We start from the raw sequence: 14,446 nt of genomic DNA, 5'->3' as shown, positions 1-14,446 counted from the left end.
ATCTGACCATACAATGAAACCAGTGTTTTACTCGAAGGGAATTCCTCAGTGTGATGTCATACTTCAATGATGTCATCCTAATTGCATGGACGTATGCCATCCACCTTTATCTTCTGGACCGATCGACCGGCCTGTAAAGATCAATGTACACTTGTGTTGTTGATATTTGTTGTACATACAGTCTATTGTATACATACGTGATGTACGAACTCGTAAAGTGAGCGGATTTTCATGATGAATATTTATTTCTTAATTATTTCAAGATGAGTTCTGACGAGAATGTCAACACCATTCCCAGTGGCGGAGATCGACCAACTCCCGGTCTCCATGGTAAGTAAACCATTAACTTTGGATACTCGCAGGCGGTATTTTTTTTTGTAGCGCCTGACTTTAGCCTAATAGTAATACAATAGTAATAATAGTAGGACATACTGTAGACCTAGGCTAAGCTACTATAGCCTAACTCTGCTACACTATTTACAGCCTAGGACTGTAGTACCTAGGTTAGCATTAATTACATAGTGCTACTCTGTAATAGGTTATACGTAGTCCGTTGTACTATTATACATACAGATTTTGCACTAGTTTTCTATCATTTTGAAGATATTGTACAGTAAGTCCCACATTGACCTGTTCACATGTTAACACAATGTTAACATCTTGTATCGTATTTAAGATGTAAGATAGCATGGTGGGTTTGAATGGCCCTAGGTTAGATATAGTTTAATGAATGCCCAGAATTTCTAGATATCTAACTCTTGCAGTATGTTTCCAACATGCACAACTACGTTATCTGGAAATTCTGAGGCAGTATCTTCACGAAAAATGGCACTATATTGGGATATATTAAGATGCAGTCTACTTCCATAAAAATGCGCCTCAGACTCATTTGGGTGATCTAACAGGAGTTGAAATACTTTCTTTTGTATTAATGTATTTTATAACAAGTATGTACAGTACTTAGAAATGTACTATGTACTAAAGAAATGTCTCGAAAGAATACTATGACGATATTTGTTCATTTGTTACATTGGACACAAATAACAGTCTAGCATATAAGGTAAGCTAACAAAAGATAACTTCAGCTCATAGTGATGACTTGGGAATATCTTTGCAAATTGACATCATCATCATTTGGCTTCACATTATTGAAAAATGCATTGGGAGACATGCTAGCACACTTTAAGTTTAGCTTTCTTTTCTTTGCTATGGTAAAATCATGAAATTTCCTTAAGACTTGGTTCATGAATATAAAACTTTAAAAGGTCCAATATATCCTAATAGTCCCCTTGAATATATAATGTGAGCGTTAAACAATAAACTGTGGCTAATTTGGAGTAACTGCAGAATAACTGCAACTGTATCTCTATATGTCATAGCCACATATGTAATCAATTAGTGAGATAAACGTTTGGAGAACTACCCATCCACTGTACATGCATATTACATGAGAAGTTATTACAGTAGTATTTAATGAAAATATGTTTAGCCTAAGTCAGAGTATTTATTGGAAAAAGTTGTAGATATGCAGCATGTAGCCAGCTAGAAAGTGAGGCTTCCAGTTGCAGGGTATTCTACAATTATGGCAAATTCCTTCACCTAGACACTTGGGTGATGTTTAGTTTAAGCTAAGGGGAAAGACATGTTTATTCCTTTTTCTGCTAGGAGTTGAATAACAATTCCCATCATTGTGGTTGTGATATTTTTTTTGTAGGTTTCATCACTTTGTCTTCACTGCAATGTAGTGCTTCAATCATCCACTGTTTTTCCTACAACTTCTTGAGTCAAGCCTGATGTTTCATGCATTCAAATTCTTCAGTTCCACAAAGATACTCGCTACACAAGCTGTGCTCTTTAAAAAAAAAAACATGAATGAAAGGAGAGGAAACATCTTTAAAAACTCCTCAGATTTAGCATATTGTGTTCAATACTGTGTAAACCATGGTATGAAGTTTACTAAATCAATAATGAAAAGTTTGACAATGACTAAGTGTATTGTCCAACTGACACAAAATTGTTTTCAGAGCTATTTTCCATATGAACACATTAATACTATCCTACAGCTGTAAAGGTATGTCACAAGGAAGCCTAACCACCTTGGACACTAGATTGTCCTGAGCTATAAATTGAAAAGAACCGTGTTGGGAATGAAGTTAGCATTCTTCATTATCATATAAATTGAGAATTATGCAAAAAAATTTACTCTTATTTATCATATTGATGCAATATTTATTTGAACTTTTTTAAAGGTCTTTCACAGAACTGTATGTAGTGTTAGCTGAACATAGGACTTTCAGCATGAATGCAAGTATATTTTGGTGCAGTTATTTGGACAGAATTGAATTGTGCCCTTTGTCGTAAGCTAAAGTGGGGATTTTCCATTTCCGTTATGTAGGTTGTCTCAAGTAAACATACATTATTATTTGTCCTATATGGCAGGTTACAGCAAGAAGTCTTAATAAATTATTCTTTGGCTACAGGCTGTAAGAGGTCTGTGGAAGGAAAAATAATGAAGAATGTTTATTTTCAGTAACACATATAGAGCTCAGTATCATACATATTAAAACAATATTTTTTCGTCACTATCCAAATTTAGTGTGAAAAGCAGTTATAGGCCCTCTGTACAGAACTACTGTACCCTGTATTCATTTATAATTTGTGCAATAGGCCCTCTGTACAGAACTATTCATTTATAATTTGTGCAATATAAACTGACAGTTCAGTGTCGTAGTACTCGATGCTACTCAAGGAGTACTTGTGACATAGTTATGTTTTTAATTTCCCTTCAACTTTCAACACTATTCAGCCCCAAATTTTAGCCAATGAATTACTTGATTTTATGCGTCATATTATTCTGTGGATTTCAATTACCAATAGATCCCAATACGTTAAAATAAGAACATCTAACAGCATATAACAGCATACAGTATATCTAATATCATTTCGTCAAACACTGGTGCACCAGAAGGTACGGTTCTAGCACCATTCTTATTCACTCTGCACACATTGGATGCAAGGTCAAATAATGAAAACTGCTCATTGGTCAAATTTGCAGATCTATGATACTGCCTTGGTGGGTTTGATATCCAAACATGATAATGGTGTGTACCTGAAGTATCGTTGAAAGAGTGGATAATTATAATCTCAGGGTAGTGATAGATAAACAGCTTTCCTGGCATGAGCACATATATGTATTAATGAAGAAACTGAACTCTAGGATGTATTGTCTGGGTATGATAACTGTTATTTGTGGGGTATAACAATATCATTTGGTGTTGTGGGGTGGGAATGCTAGTAAGAAAGATGAACATCGTATTGAAGCCATTATTAGAGAGGTAAGTTGTGTGATCGGGGAAAGTCATTCAACATTGGCCTCATCCTACAGACTACAGTACCATCAGCTTCTAGAGGTTCAAACTAGAAACTAGAAAATTATGCATGATGATGGCCAACCACTGCATGTGCTTCTGGATCCCTGGAAGTAGTTGGATGTGGTAGCCATTGACCAGTACAAATCGACACTCCTCCTTATTTATTTTGTATATTTCTCATAGGGTTGTGTGAGTACTCAAAGTTTCACTGAGGTCTATTTTTCACTGCAAAGTTCTACTTTAATAACTTTTTATTTCCATGCCAACTTTCACTATGTACCTGAAAGATGAAATGTTGCTGTAGTCCACCAAAATCACACCAGAAAATGATGTTATAATACATTGCTTGCAAATAATACAGTTGTACATTATGTTAAATTGGTGGGACACAAATTTTATTTATTGAATTTCAACATTAATAGTGCAGGAAGTAATAGTTCTTAGAGAAATTGTGTTAGAAACATAGATCTAATACATATATATTAAGGTATTATCATTAAGTGCTACTTCCAATATGACAACAAGCTTGGGCAAATATAGCAAAATACAACCCAAGATTTTAAACCATATATTGTGTTTCATATAGTTTTACTGTACATCGTTTACAGAAGTTACGTAACCTTCTTGTCCAACCACGTTTTGACGTGTATGTTTGTTACATGTATCAGTACATTCCTTCATGTTGGAAAACTTTTTTTCATAATGTTTCTTCTCTTGACTACTCCAGAATTTATGTCCATATAGGGTTGATTGTATTTGCAGCTTCAAAACATTATTAAGACTAGTTTAAGTAGCTCTAGTGTTTAATAGGTACAGTTATTGTGATAAGCAATCTCTGATGTTAGAAAGATGAACTTGATGTCAAATTGTTAATTACGACAGTATGCAAGATTGATTAAACAGGAAGCAAAGAAAAATTTGTTCAAACATTATTTTGGTAATCAGGTATCTGTACAAAGCATATAACTAACCTATTATGAGGACCGATTCAAAATACTCCGTGAAATTCTGTACCCTTAGCATAAAGGTTATTCATGGTTTACACTATCTGTGGATCATGGGCAATTGACATGTTCTCTCGTACCTTTTGTTATTGTTTGTATAATCTCCGTTATTGAGTGTTTTCTTAATGATAGAATCACTTGAGAATGAATTATTAAGGTGTGTGGATCTTTTCCCATGCACTCTCTACATAAATAGATCATGCTGCAGTATTAAACTAAATAACTTCAGATAGGTTGACATGTTATTAATATTGGCACTGTTATAACAGATTGATTTCCTACAACAGGAAAGCCAGTGATGGAAAGAACATGTGTACAGTAGACACAAAAGTGACGTGTCACTAAACTCCACTAAGCTTTGAAGCCATAACAAGCTACAGTAAACTGGTTCTCAAGGCGAGGCCCCTTACAACATACGTACATGTATGCACAATAACTATGAGACATTCATCAAATGATGTGCATTTCTGGTATAAAGCCTTCATTGTGCAGTTAACCTTCATTTGAATAACAGTAGACCACATGTTAGCATGGTGGTAAAGTGATAGCAAATTTTAAGTTCAAATTACCATTGTGTAGGTTGTTGTTTCTGATCATTGCTGGTAATTGCTAGATGTATTTCTTGTCAAATGATCAGATGAATTCCCATTGTTGACGGTAATAGTGCTCAATATAGTATTAACTTCATAGCGAAAGTAGCACCCCCAATAACACTATATAGAAAGACACAAGTAGGCCGTTCCCACAGACTCTGGACTCTGGTTTGCTTCAAGGATGCATAGGTAGAGCTAAAATTGAAACCGCAGACAAGCCCTACAATTTGAACCCACATTTCAACGAGTTAACTCCAGGCATAGCTGCATGATTGGAAAACCTTGGGAAACGTCGGGTCGGTCGGAACCAGGTTCTCAGGAAATGTTTTGCTATTTTGTACTTAAGATATTCTCAGTATAACTTTATAGACTCACACTGTTCTTCTGTTCATAATTACGTCATAGTTTAATGGGGAATATTCAATGTGATCAGCATCCGATTTCTGTCCATGACTGTAATTAAAACTTAACTGTTGAAAAACCCTAGTTGAAATACCAGTTTATTGATTTCAAGTGTGGGCAAAGGATCAGGCATTTACTGTATTTAAATGACCACGTGTTCGGTGAAAATGTTCAACACGTTTCATAAGTACAGCTTGTGATAAAGCTAAAACATTGCGGCAAATCCTTGATCTTGCAGAGAATATAGTTACACAATTGTAATAGATTATTTCATCAGAGAATACTTAGCAGCGATCGACAGCTAGGCAGTGAGTCTTTTCGGCATGTGCATACATCATCCAAGTAGCGCACACGTTCTTCTTTCTACCGGGACTTTCCCGACATTTACCAGCTTTTGGAAAAGTCAATGCACTGCGCAGGGAAAACATTGTTCGCCTCTGAAAAGCAATATTTTGGGTGGTACGACTTGTCGCGGGGGTTACGTAAAAAAATCCTTCAAGTAAGCAAATCGTTCATAGTTTCCAAACTGAAAGCAAATAAAATGGAAAACATAAATATAATAATATTATTCTAGCAGATATGCCATCTTTGAGTGCCAAAAATGTTCCAACAACTCTGGAATAAAACTGTTTGCACAATTTCCCAAAAGAAATATTTAACCCCTAGCACAAAATGGTTTGGTTGGGTTCGAGACATGCTGCAAATTGGTTTGTTGCAACTCGATGTCCGCACCTGTTTTATACTGTACCATTTTACTTAACATTGATGTAAAAACTAATCTTGGCAAGCTGCCAACAAGAAATTCCACTATCAGTTTTTTTGCTAGTATTACATCAAAGAAGTTATGGTGTGTACTGTGTAGACTGAACGCTTTACGGTCACCGTGGCAACCTTTGTAGCCTGGGCTTTACACTCGATCTCAAGCTATTAATGTAATCGAGAATGGGAATAAGCCTATCTGTTTTAGTATTTATCAAAGCAACATGTATATCTTTTCACATTTCCTGTGATTATTTCTAATACAGAGTTCAGCAATATTTGTAGTGAATGTACCCTGTATTGGTGGAGGGTTTAGTTCGGCTATCGATTAGACTTTGTAGGTCTAGAACATCTGACCTTTGTTACTCGATCAGTTCATGCTGGCTCAAAATGCATTCATCTCACCTGGTACTGTAGGCCTACGCATAACTATTCGAAGAAAAGGTAATATTTTACATAACCTGATGATCAGCTGTAAGATTATGTGGTACATATGATTCCTAAGCAGGGTTTATTTCTTACAATGGAGGGAAATTAGTGCTAACCCAAACGATGATCGTGGGAAACCTTACAAGTGTATCACGTCATATCTTTCGGACCATATCCTAAATGACGGGAAACGAAAACTGCGGCATGTCACATCAAGTTTCAACATAATACTTGCGTCGCACCAAATGCCAAGCAATGCGAATACCTCATCATCCGACCACAAACTCCGCTCAGTCTCCTGCGACAGGTACAGGAAAATATCGTTAATAATAATAATGTGCTTTGCCGATTATCTGGACCTCTTCAAGAAAGCGACTCAAACTTTATACTGTATGTATGCGGATATACGCGGGCAGCTACACTGTGTACTACTCAGCTGTGCCTTGCGTAATTCCTTCATTCTCACTGCATCGGTCCTTTGTACACACAACCAAGTTTATAAGGTACAACACAGTTTATGTCGATACTAAAATACGCAAGCGGCAGAAACCACAACTGACAAAACCCATCGTAACTTTTACACACCAAGGCAATTGTTTATTTACATTTGTCAACGTTTACCCGGGCTAAGCTGTCCTTACCCCACCTGTCATGAGGGGCTTGATCAAGCTCGGGCTAGCCCCGTTCCCACGCAGAAAAAGAGTGGAGCAATTTGTCCTCCCTCGATAGGTCGAACATGGGTGAAGCAAGCCTGCTTTCGTGGGAACAGCTTGAAAGAGACATGGAAATTTAATAGGCAATTCCCATCATTTCCAACCTTAAAGATTTATTGGCCACAATTATAGCACGCTATTGCTAGGAAAGTTTTGTTATTATGTAATCTACCTGCCAAGGTCGTAAATCGACCTCAGGCTGTACCTGTACAATTGGCCTGCATAGCTTCTTAACACCATTAGGCTCTTTGTGTAAACACTGTGTGGAAATATGTTCCTGTCTACAGTGTATATACAGTAGTTAATCATACAGCATTCACACAAAGACCCTGATACAAGAAAAAATATGTGGCAGGCGTTGCAGACTAATTGGTAAAAAGAGGTCATTTTACGACCAAGGCAGGCCGATTACGTAATCTCCAGAAACTTTTCCATGGTAGCGTGCTATAGTTGGGGTCTATACAGCAGACCTTTATGAAATTTCTGGTAATAGCATTAAACTACTGTAGGTCTTTGTTAATGTAGACACTAAACAGCCTGGTCAAATAGGTATCCTTTCGATGCTATTTATTGATTTATCAATGATGCATGATACGAATATGAAATGTTCATTTAGATGTAACTAAAAGGAAATTTCTCAGATAAAAGGTCATGATTGTTGCAGTGTTTGGGTTTAAAAATTTAAATTTTGCTCATTTTAGAGAAAGGGGCTAAATTACATGTTGCTGCAAAGAATAAATCATAATATGTAGAATACCTCACCGTCAGGGTACATATCAGTTTGTGTGTATTTGTAATAGAACATGGAGACATGACTATGTGTTGTTTTGCATTGCATACAAATAATGAAATTTACCTGCAAGTGAATAGCTCACTGTAGTTTGTTGTTCCAGTCATCTAGGATCCTCTACCCAAATGAAATGAAACAAAGAAATGTGTATGCAAATGGTTTGCTGATCTTTTTGATTGTGATACCAAATTTTAGTGTTTACTTCAATATCTCTAGATTTATGTCATATCTCATTTACTTGGATAAGTTCAGGTTTTACCAAAAGAGTAATTTTAATTAATTTTAATGAAGTCTTTTATTGCAAGGAATCTTCAGGGCTTTATGGTATTAACATGTTGATTATTTCTATTCATATGTTAAATAATTACTTTTCATTGACTATGTTCAGAACCTGCCATAACCTCTAAACTTTACTTATTAGGTGTTCTTTTTTCTCAATACATAAACTTTCCTAAGTTTGTCTTCTTAGTACTTTAAGAAATATGATTTCACTTTGTCTTTTCAGGTGTCACTCATACAGATTCCTGTTCCAGGGAGATACCCAGGGCCAAGAATATGTTGCCTCTTCTCCATGAACAAATTGCCATCTTGTCAGGTGGGTGAAGAGATTTCAAACTTTTTGCAGTGATGTAATAGTGGGTCAGATATAGATTTGATCTGTCAATATATGACAACACAAGCACTCTATTCTTGTAGTTTTGCTAGAAACCTATAAACACACTCATGAGATATGCATAAGATCTTCTTTTTGCAATGTTGTATTAGGGAAGGGACATTGCAAAATGGTTAACAATAAAATGACAACAGTATCAAAAGATGATGTGAAAAAATATACCCAGAAATGTCTAGTTTTGTGCTCTGTGCATCATCTTATCAAGATGTCCAAAACCAGGCAGTCAAATATCACATCCAATAATATAAACTCAGATAATGGTCACAATTTTGCACATTTTAAATTTGTGGATGAAGCAGTAAGTATAGAAGAAGTAAGTATTTAATACTTGCAACATGACAGACCCATACATTTTGCAGCAAATTTGATAATCTAGTCTTAGCTAGTAACTCATATTCTTTATTTTATGTAAGATATTTTCAGAAAATATAAGTTTTGGCTAAAGTCCAAGTCCAGAAAGAATAGTTCCCTGTATAGGCTATCTCGCTTTTCAATATTACGTATTTGCTAGTGCATGCATCTTGATTCAAATGTTAATCTTGTTTGAATACATGGGTCACCAATGTTTTTCGTAGCTTGAATTTTTCAATCCCTTGATCTCTGCAAATGTAAATTGTCATAATAGCATGATCATTTACTGCACTAAAGTAAAAAGATTATATTGTTAGGGAAGCTTTATAATGGATTCGTAATGAGGATTTAAAACTGAGAGGGCCTAGCAGGATCTTCTTCAGAGGCTGAATGACAAGTTACAGTAACAGGAGGGACAAATAGACACACAGAATACAGACAGGTTAATGAGCATGGTGAACACAAAAGAGATAGATGTAAGAGGATTAGTAGACAAGGGAAGGAGAGAAGAAGGAAAGAAACAGGGGGAAGAGGAGAGGTAGGAGATAAACTGTAGAGGGACAAAGAGAAGATAAAGGGAAAAGGGTAAGGAATAAACTGGAGGACAAAGACAGAAAAGTGTGGAGAAAAATTAATGGTATGGTTGGGAAGGTTATAGTGTTCTCCAACCAGGGTTTCAGTCTTCATGGTGTTAACTGTGGATCTGTGACCATAGAACCGCTTCTTGAGGGTGATTTTAGTTTCACCAATAGCTCACACACAAGACTAAGGTTCACATTACTTGCACAACCTCTAATGTCATCTATCTAGTCTCTTGTAGAGTTTGCGGCATCCAGTATGTGTACTGGATTAATTTATTTAATTGGAAACGGACATAAATTTTCAAGGAAGAAAATTTCTGAGTCGGTCGCATTTTATCCCCAGAGAGGGCATGCTTGCTGTTAGTTTCCTGTCAATTTGGCTTGACAAATTTTAGAATCCAAGCAAAGAAATCAGTCCTTGCGAATAAATTTATTGGACCTAAACATACTTCAGAGTTCAGACCACTTTGTGCTCTATTCTGTAACTTGGGAAGTCTTGTAGACATTTTGATGGCTTAGCTGGGTGGAACAGGAGTCTACATGGGGCATGGGGAGGGAGGCAAATTCCCCCCCTCCCCATGCCAGAACCTGGCTATTGGTCTGGCTCTAGTCTTCTCAATTTTTGTAAAATGTAAGTCACCTTACAGTAGGTCTAATGAATCTACGGCAATGATGTGGTATAATTACATGGTTTACTATAATTTCCTATGTGATTGAAGCATTCATCATTCCTTTCCATAACAGCTCAAGTACCCACTAAAGAGTCTACTGTCTACTCTATGTCATTATTAGGCTATGGCCCCTAGTCTTAAGCAACTTCATCATTTCCAACAGACTTGTTCACATTTGAGAATGCAAGGAGGATGTGATATTGCAAGTTCGTAGTGTGAAACTCACACACTCAGGAGCAGACCATGCAACTGGGATGCCCTTTGGGGGGAGGATCCTGAATTCTGCAAGGCTAGCCAAGATTATAGTGTTAATGTTTGGATCATGGGACCCTAGATCTCACTTTATTTGCCCTTGTCACTTTTGCTTTATAAACACAAAAACTCTGAAGTTGGGCCCAGCTGATAACCATCATGACAATTTCACGCATGCGTTAAACTATTTCCTTGGATTGTGTTCCACAACCCATTCTCAAATGTTCACATGTCTTGGGCCAACTTTATATACCTATGATATGAAAAACAAGACCGTGATCCTCCTTGAGTTCTCAAATGTTAGTCACTCAGAACTGTTTCACGTACTGTACAAATAACACATGCAAAAAGCCAAAACCACATCAGAATTAAAAGAAACTTCATAGTTTTTCCTATATTTTTTAAAATTTAAGCTTAACTAGTAAGCTAGTGAACTGTGTTGTTGTTTGATTATAGAGCATATACGTAGTGTTTAAAATATGCTAACCAATGCAAACAGCTACTTTACCTTATACTGCTCTAGACTTGTCTTAGACTACTGATTGGCATGCTTGATGGGTTAAATGTAGTAATATTCTAAACTAAAATATTCAGAATCTGTAGACTGGCTGTTCAGGACTGTTTGCACATCATTTTGAAGTCTGCCATTAAATATTTCCTTGGTTATACATTTGATATTAATACATAAGTTTACTTCAAGCTGATAACTTGTTCATTCAATAGCAACATGTTGTTAAGTGCTATGTGTGGAAAATGTCATTCCTACGGTACACTAATCTTATAATGAAGCACGCTGAGTTTGGTATGGACCATGTTTAGCTTACAGTGCAGATGGTTTTAATGTTTTTAAAGACTTAAAAACTCACTCTGTTGCAAGAAGCAATAAATGTTAAAGTTTGGTAGGATAATCTAGCTTTGATCTCCACCGTGTCATGAGATTAATTACACTGTTAGGTAATATTTACTACATTTTATCCCTTAGGTGGAAGGGACAAAAGGGGTGGACCGGTGCTCACCTTCCCAGCTGGATCTGTTCTGGAGAAAATAGACTCGATGACTTTAATTCAACTTGTTCTTTATCTCACCAGTATACCAAAGTAAGTGATTTGTTATCTACTGCATCTCTGCCTTACCTTTCTTCATATTACTGCAGTTATTTCCAGATATACCTGTATTATGCTTTGGAACAGTTTAGCACTGTACTGCACCCTTTAATCCTGCTTTCCTAAATTTACCACTGGTGAGGTTGGTATCTACAATTCAACACAGATTCCTATGAAAGAATTAGTTTTTCAGGACATCCAGAAGTGGGTTACAGTACTGTAGGTGCAGTGCTAAAATGTTACCAGATTTGTAGACCAGGTACTGTTGATGGGATTTTATCATACAAGAGTGGCAACAGGTATTGCAGAAATCCTCTTTTTAAAAATCCAAACTAGTAAGTTTTGGAATTTTGATGTGATGGATTTAACTCTGCAGAATTGTACAATGTAGCTCTGGACTATGTTTTTACATAAATTTACATAAATTTGTAAAGCTCCTATTTAAATCATGCACATTTCAAGCTGTTCTAATCCTGTCACCCTTGAAGTGACATTTAGTTTACTATACTTCACCCTGGATATTTAATTTCATTTATTTTTGTTTCTTCATAACATACAATAATAACAATATATACAAAATTGTCAAAATTGACAGTTCAATTTATGTTACGAAAGTATCTAAAAAACCTTTGTAGGCTTGTGAGGCAGGTCACTTCCTTTCCTAAAAAAAAAACCAGAAGAAAAAATAAGTAGAGAATGAGAAAGGTATGAAGGAATAACAATAAACCAATTAATTAATAAGTGTGTACGTAATGCTTAGTATACTTGCTTGTAAAATAGGATAGTGAGTTGCAGTTATGAATTTTAGTAGGAAGATTATTGCAAGCTGAGGATGCTCGTACACATAAGCTTTGCTTTAAAGTATTAGTGTTAAATCGTCTAGACTGCCTTCAGTGCCTTGTATTATGGCCATGCATGTCAAATATTTAAAGTATGTGGGAGCAAGATTGTGAATAATTCGGTAAGCAAATGTAGCTTCATGGAGGTGGATAAGATCGGTGAATTTCAGCAGATTGAGGGAAGAAAGCAAGTTGCTAGTGTTGTCATTTATGAGTTTACAGAACAAATATGCCGGACCGCCTTCTTTTGAAGTACAATAAGTCTGTTTAGGTGTGTTTTACTTGTTCCGGCCCATACTGGAAAAAAGTAAAGAAATGTGAGGCAAAAGTAGGGTAAGATTAAGGGAATGAAGGATTTTCTGTGGTAAACTAATGTTTTAATTCAACAATATACCTGTACTTTGGGCAACTTTCACACTACTAAACAGATTCAATATGAGGCTTCCATGTAAGGATGCAGTCAATAATTACACCAGAAACTTAGTTATGACTGACCTTTTGCAGTGCCTTGCCTTTCATGGTTATATTAATGTCATTAACACTCAATCCATTTCCAAAACTAGACTTACTAAATAATAAAAACTTTGTTTTCATTAATACATTAAGTGACAGCTTGTAGGCTGCAAACCAATCATGAAAGTTAATTCTTTGAAGATGGTATATTCCAGAAGTCTGATATCGTTGCCCATGAAGAAAATTCTAGTATCGTCTGCAAAGAGAACAATAGTACAAATATTTGAACATTAGCTATATCATTGACATAGATAATAAAGAGTAAAGACCTATGATGGAACCTTGAAGAACCCCACATGTTATGCAAGTAATGAATCAAAAAGTGAAAAGAGCAAATTCCTTGTCCAAAAGTGCTAGGTCTGATCAAGTTTTACCGAGTCCCATAAGAAAATAATACAATGTGTCATACATCAATGGAAAGGTACAAGTGTAAAGATTCAATGTAACATACATTTGAAAGGATTAGAGAAATGTCAAAAAACCACCAGCTATGCATTTGAATGTTTTTCTATTCTAAATACTTTCTTGTGTGGTTTGTTGCGGTATAAACTTGCTTAATACCTGTGTAATTGATGAGTATTACTGCTGGGTGAAATTAACATTCTGTACATTTTCAACAAATGTTGTGTTTATTTTTCTAGTGAAGAGGTTATCCAGCATGGCTTCACAGTTATTATAGATATCAGAAAGTCAACTTGGCAGAAAGCTAAGTGTGCGCTGAAAGCTCTCCAGGTGAGAATGTTGAACTTCTATTCTACAGTTGTGATGATATTGATAAGTGAATGCAACTTAGGTCTTGTTAGCCTTTCATACTGATATTACTTTCTGATTGGGTGACCTTTCATTGACCCAATACTTGTATCATGGGGTAGTTGATACTGATCATTTGCAGTATCAAGATTCACTTTAACATGGTGAAGTCATCATTTAACATGATTCAATAACCTCAATTTTATTATTTTGTGTTTACTGTTGGTGTCTGCATATAATACAACCAAGATTGAACATGCCATGTAAGAAACCTGATGAGGAAGAGAATAACACCCATTCTGAGCATTCCTTGTAAATGTCATATATAAAGCATTTACTTTAAAGTTGTTTTTAGAGTCTGCTTCTTCATGTGTTTTGCTGTGTATGCCTACAGTAGCATTAGAAATAATTGTATCATGTTTTTTTCCCTTTTCCTCTTTTTTTTTGAAGGAATGTGTAGCAGATATCATTCGCATTGCATTTATCATCAAGCCAGAAAAATTCTGGCAAAAGCATCGGACAAGCATGGGCACTTCTAAGTTGAAATTTGAGGTGAGTCTATCAGGTTTGATAGATACTTGTGCTGTGTTAGACTGTTAGTATCATAATTGAAGTAACACTGTGCAGTAGATGGATGAAATTCAGTTAAAGG

The 14,446-nt window shown here is 35.9% G+C and overlaps 1 protein-coding gene across 3 annotated transcripts in view; it reads left to right on the top strand.

Moving 5' to 3' along the window:
- Positions 1-37: 37 nt before the first annotated feature.
- Positions 38-14,446, top strand: part of LOC139965052 (triple functional domain protein-like) — a 181,361-nt gene continuing 166,952 nt past the window's right edge. The window contains exons 1-5 of one of the 3 annotated variants that reach the window (XM_071967226.1): positions 38-330; positions 8,567-8,656; positions 11,572-11,686; positions 13,686-13,776; positions 14,245-14,346. In XM_071967226.1, coding sequence (XP_071823327.1) covers positions 264-330; positions 8,567-8,656; positions 11,572-11,686; positions 13,686-13,776; positions 14,245-14,346 — 465 coding nt within the window. In that variant the 5' untranslated portion in view covers positions 38-263. The remainder of the gene's footprint in view (positions 331-8,566; positions 8,657-11,571; positions 11,687-13,685; positions 13,777-14,244; positions 14,347-14,446) is intronic. The other 2 variants (XM_071967225.1, XM_071967228.1) reach the window with 2 other exon arrangements.

This window comes from Apostichopus japonicus, chromosome 23, assembly GCF_037975245.1.
Source record: "Apostichopus japonicus isolate 1M-3 chromosome 23, ASM3797524v1, whole genome shotgun sequence".
NCBI lineage: Eukaryota > Metazoa > Echinodermata > Holothuroidea > Aspidochirotida > Stichopodidae > Apostichopus > Apostichopus japonicus.
The sequence above is the reverse complement of the archived record's forward strand: the minus strand, read 5'-3'. Positions and strand labels throughout refer to the sequence as shown.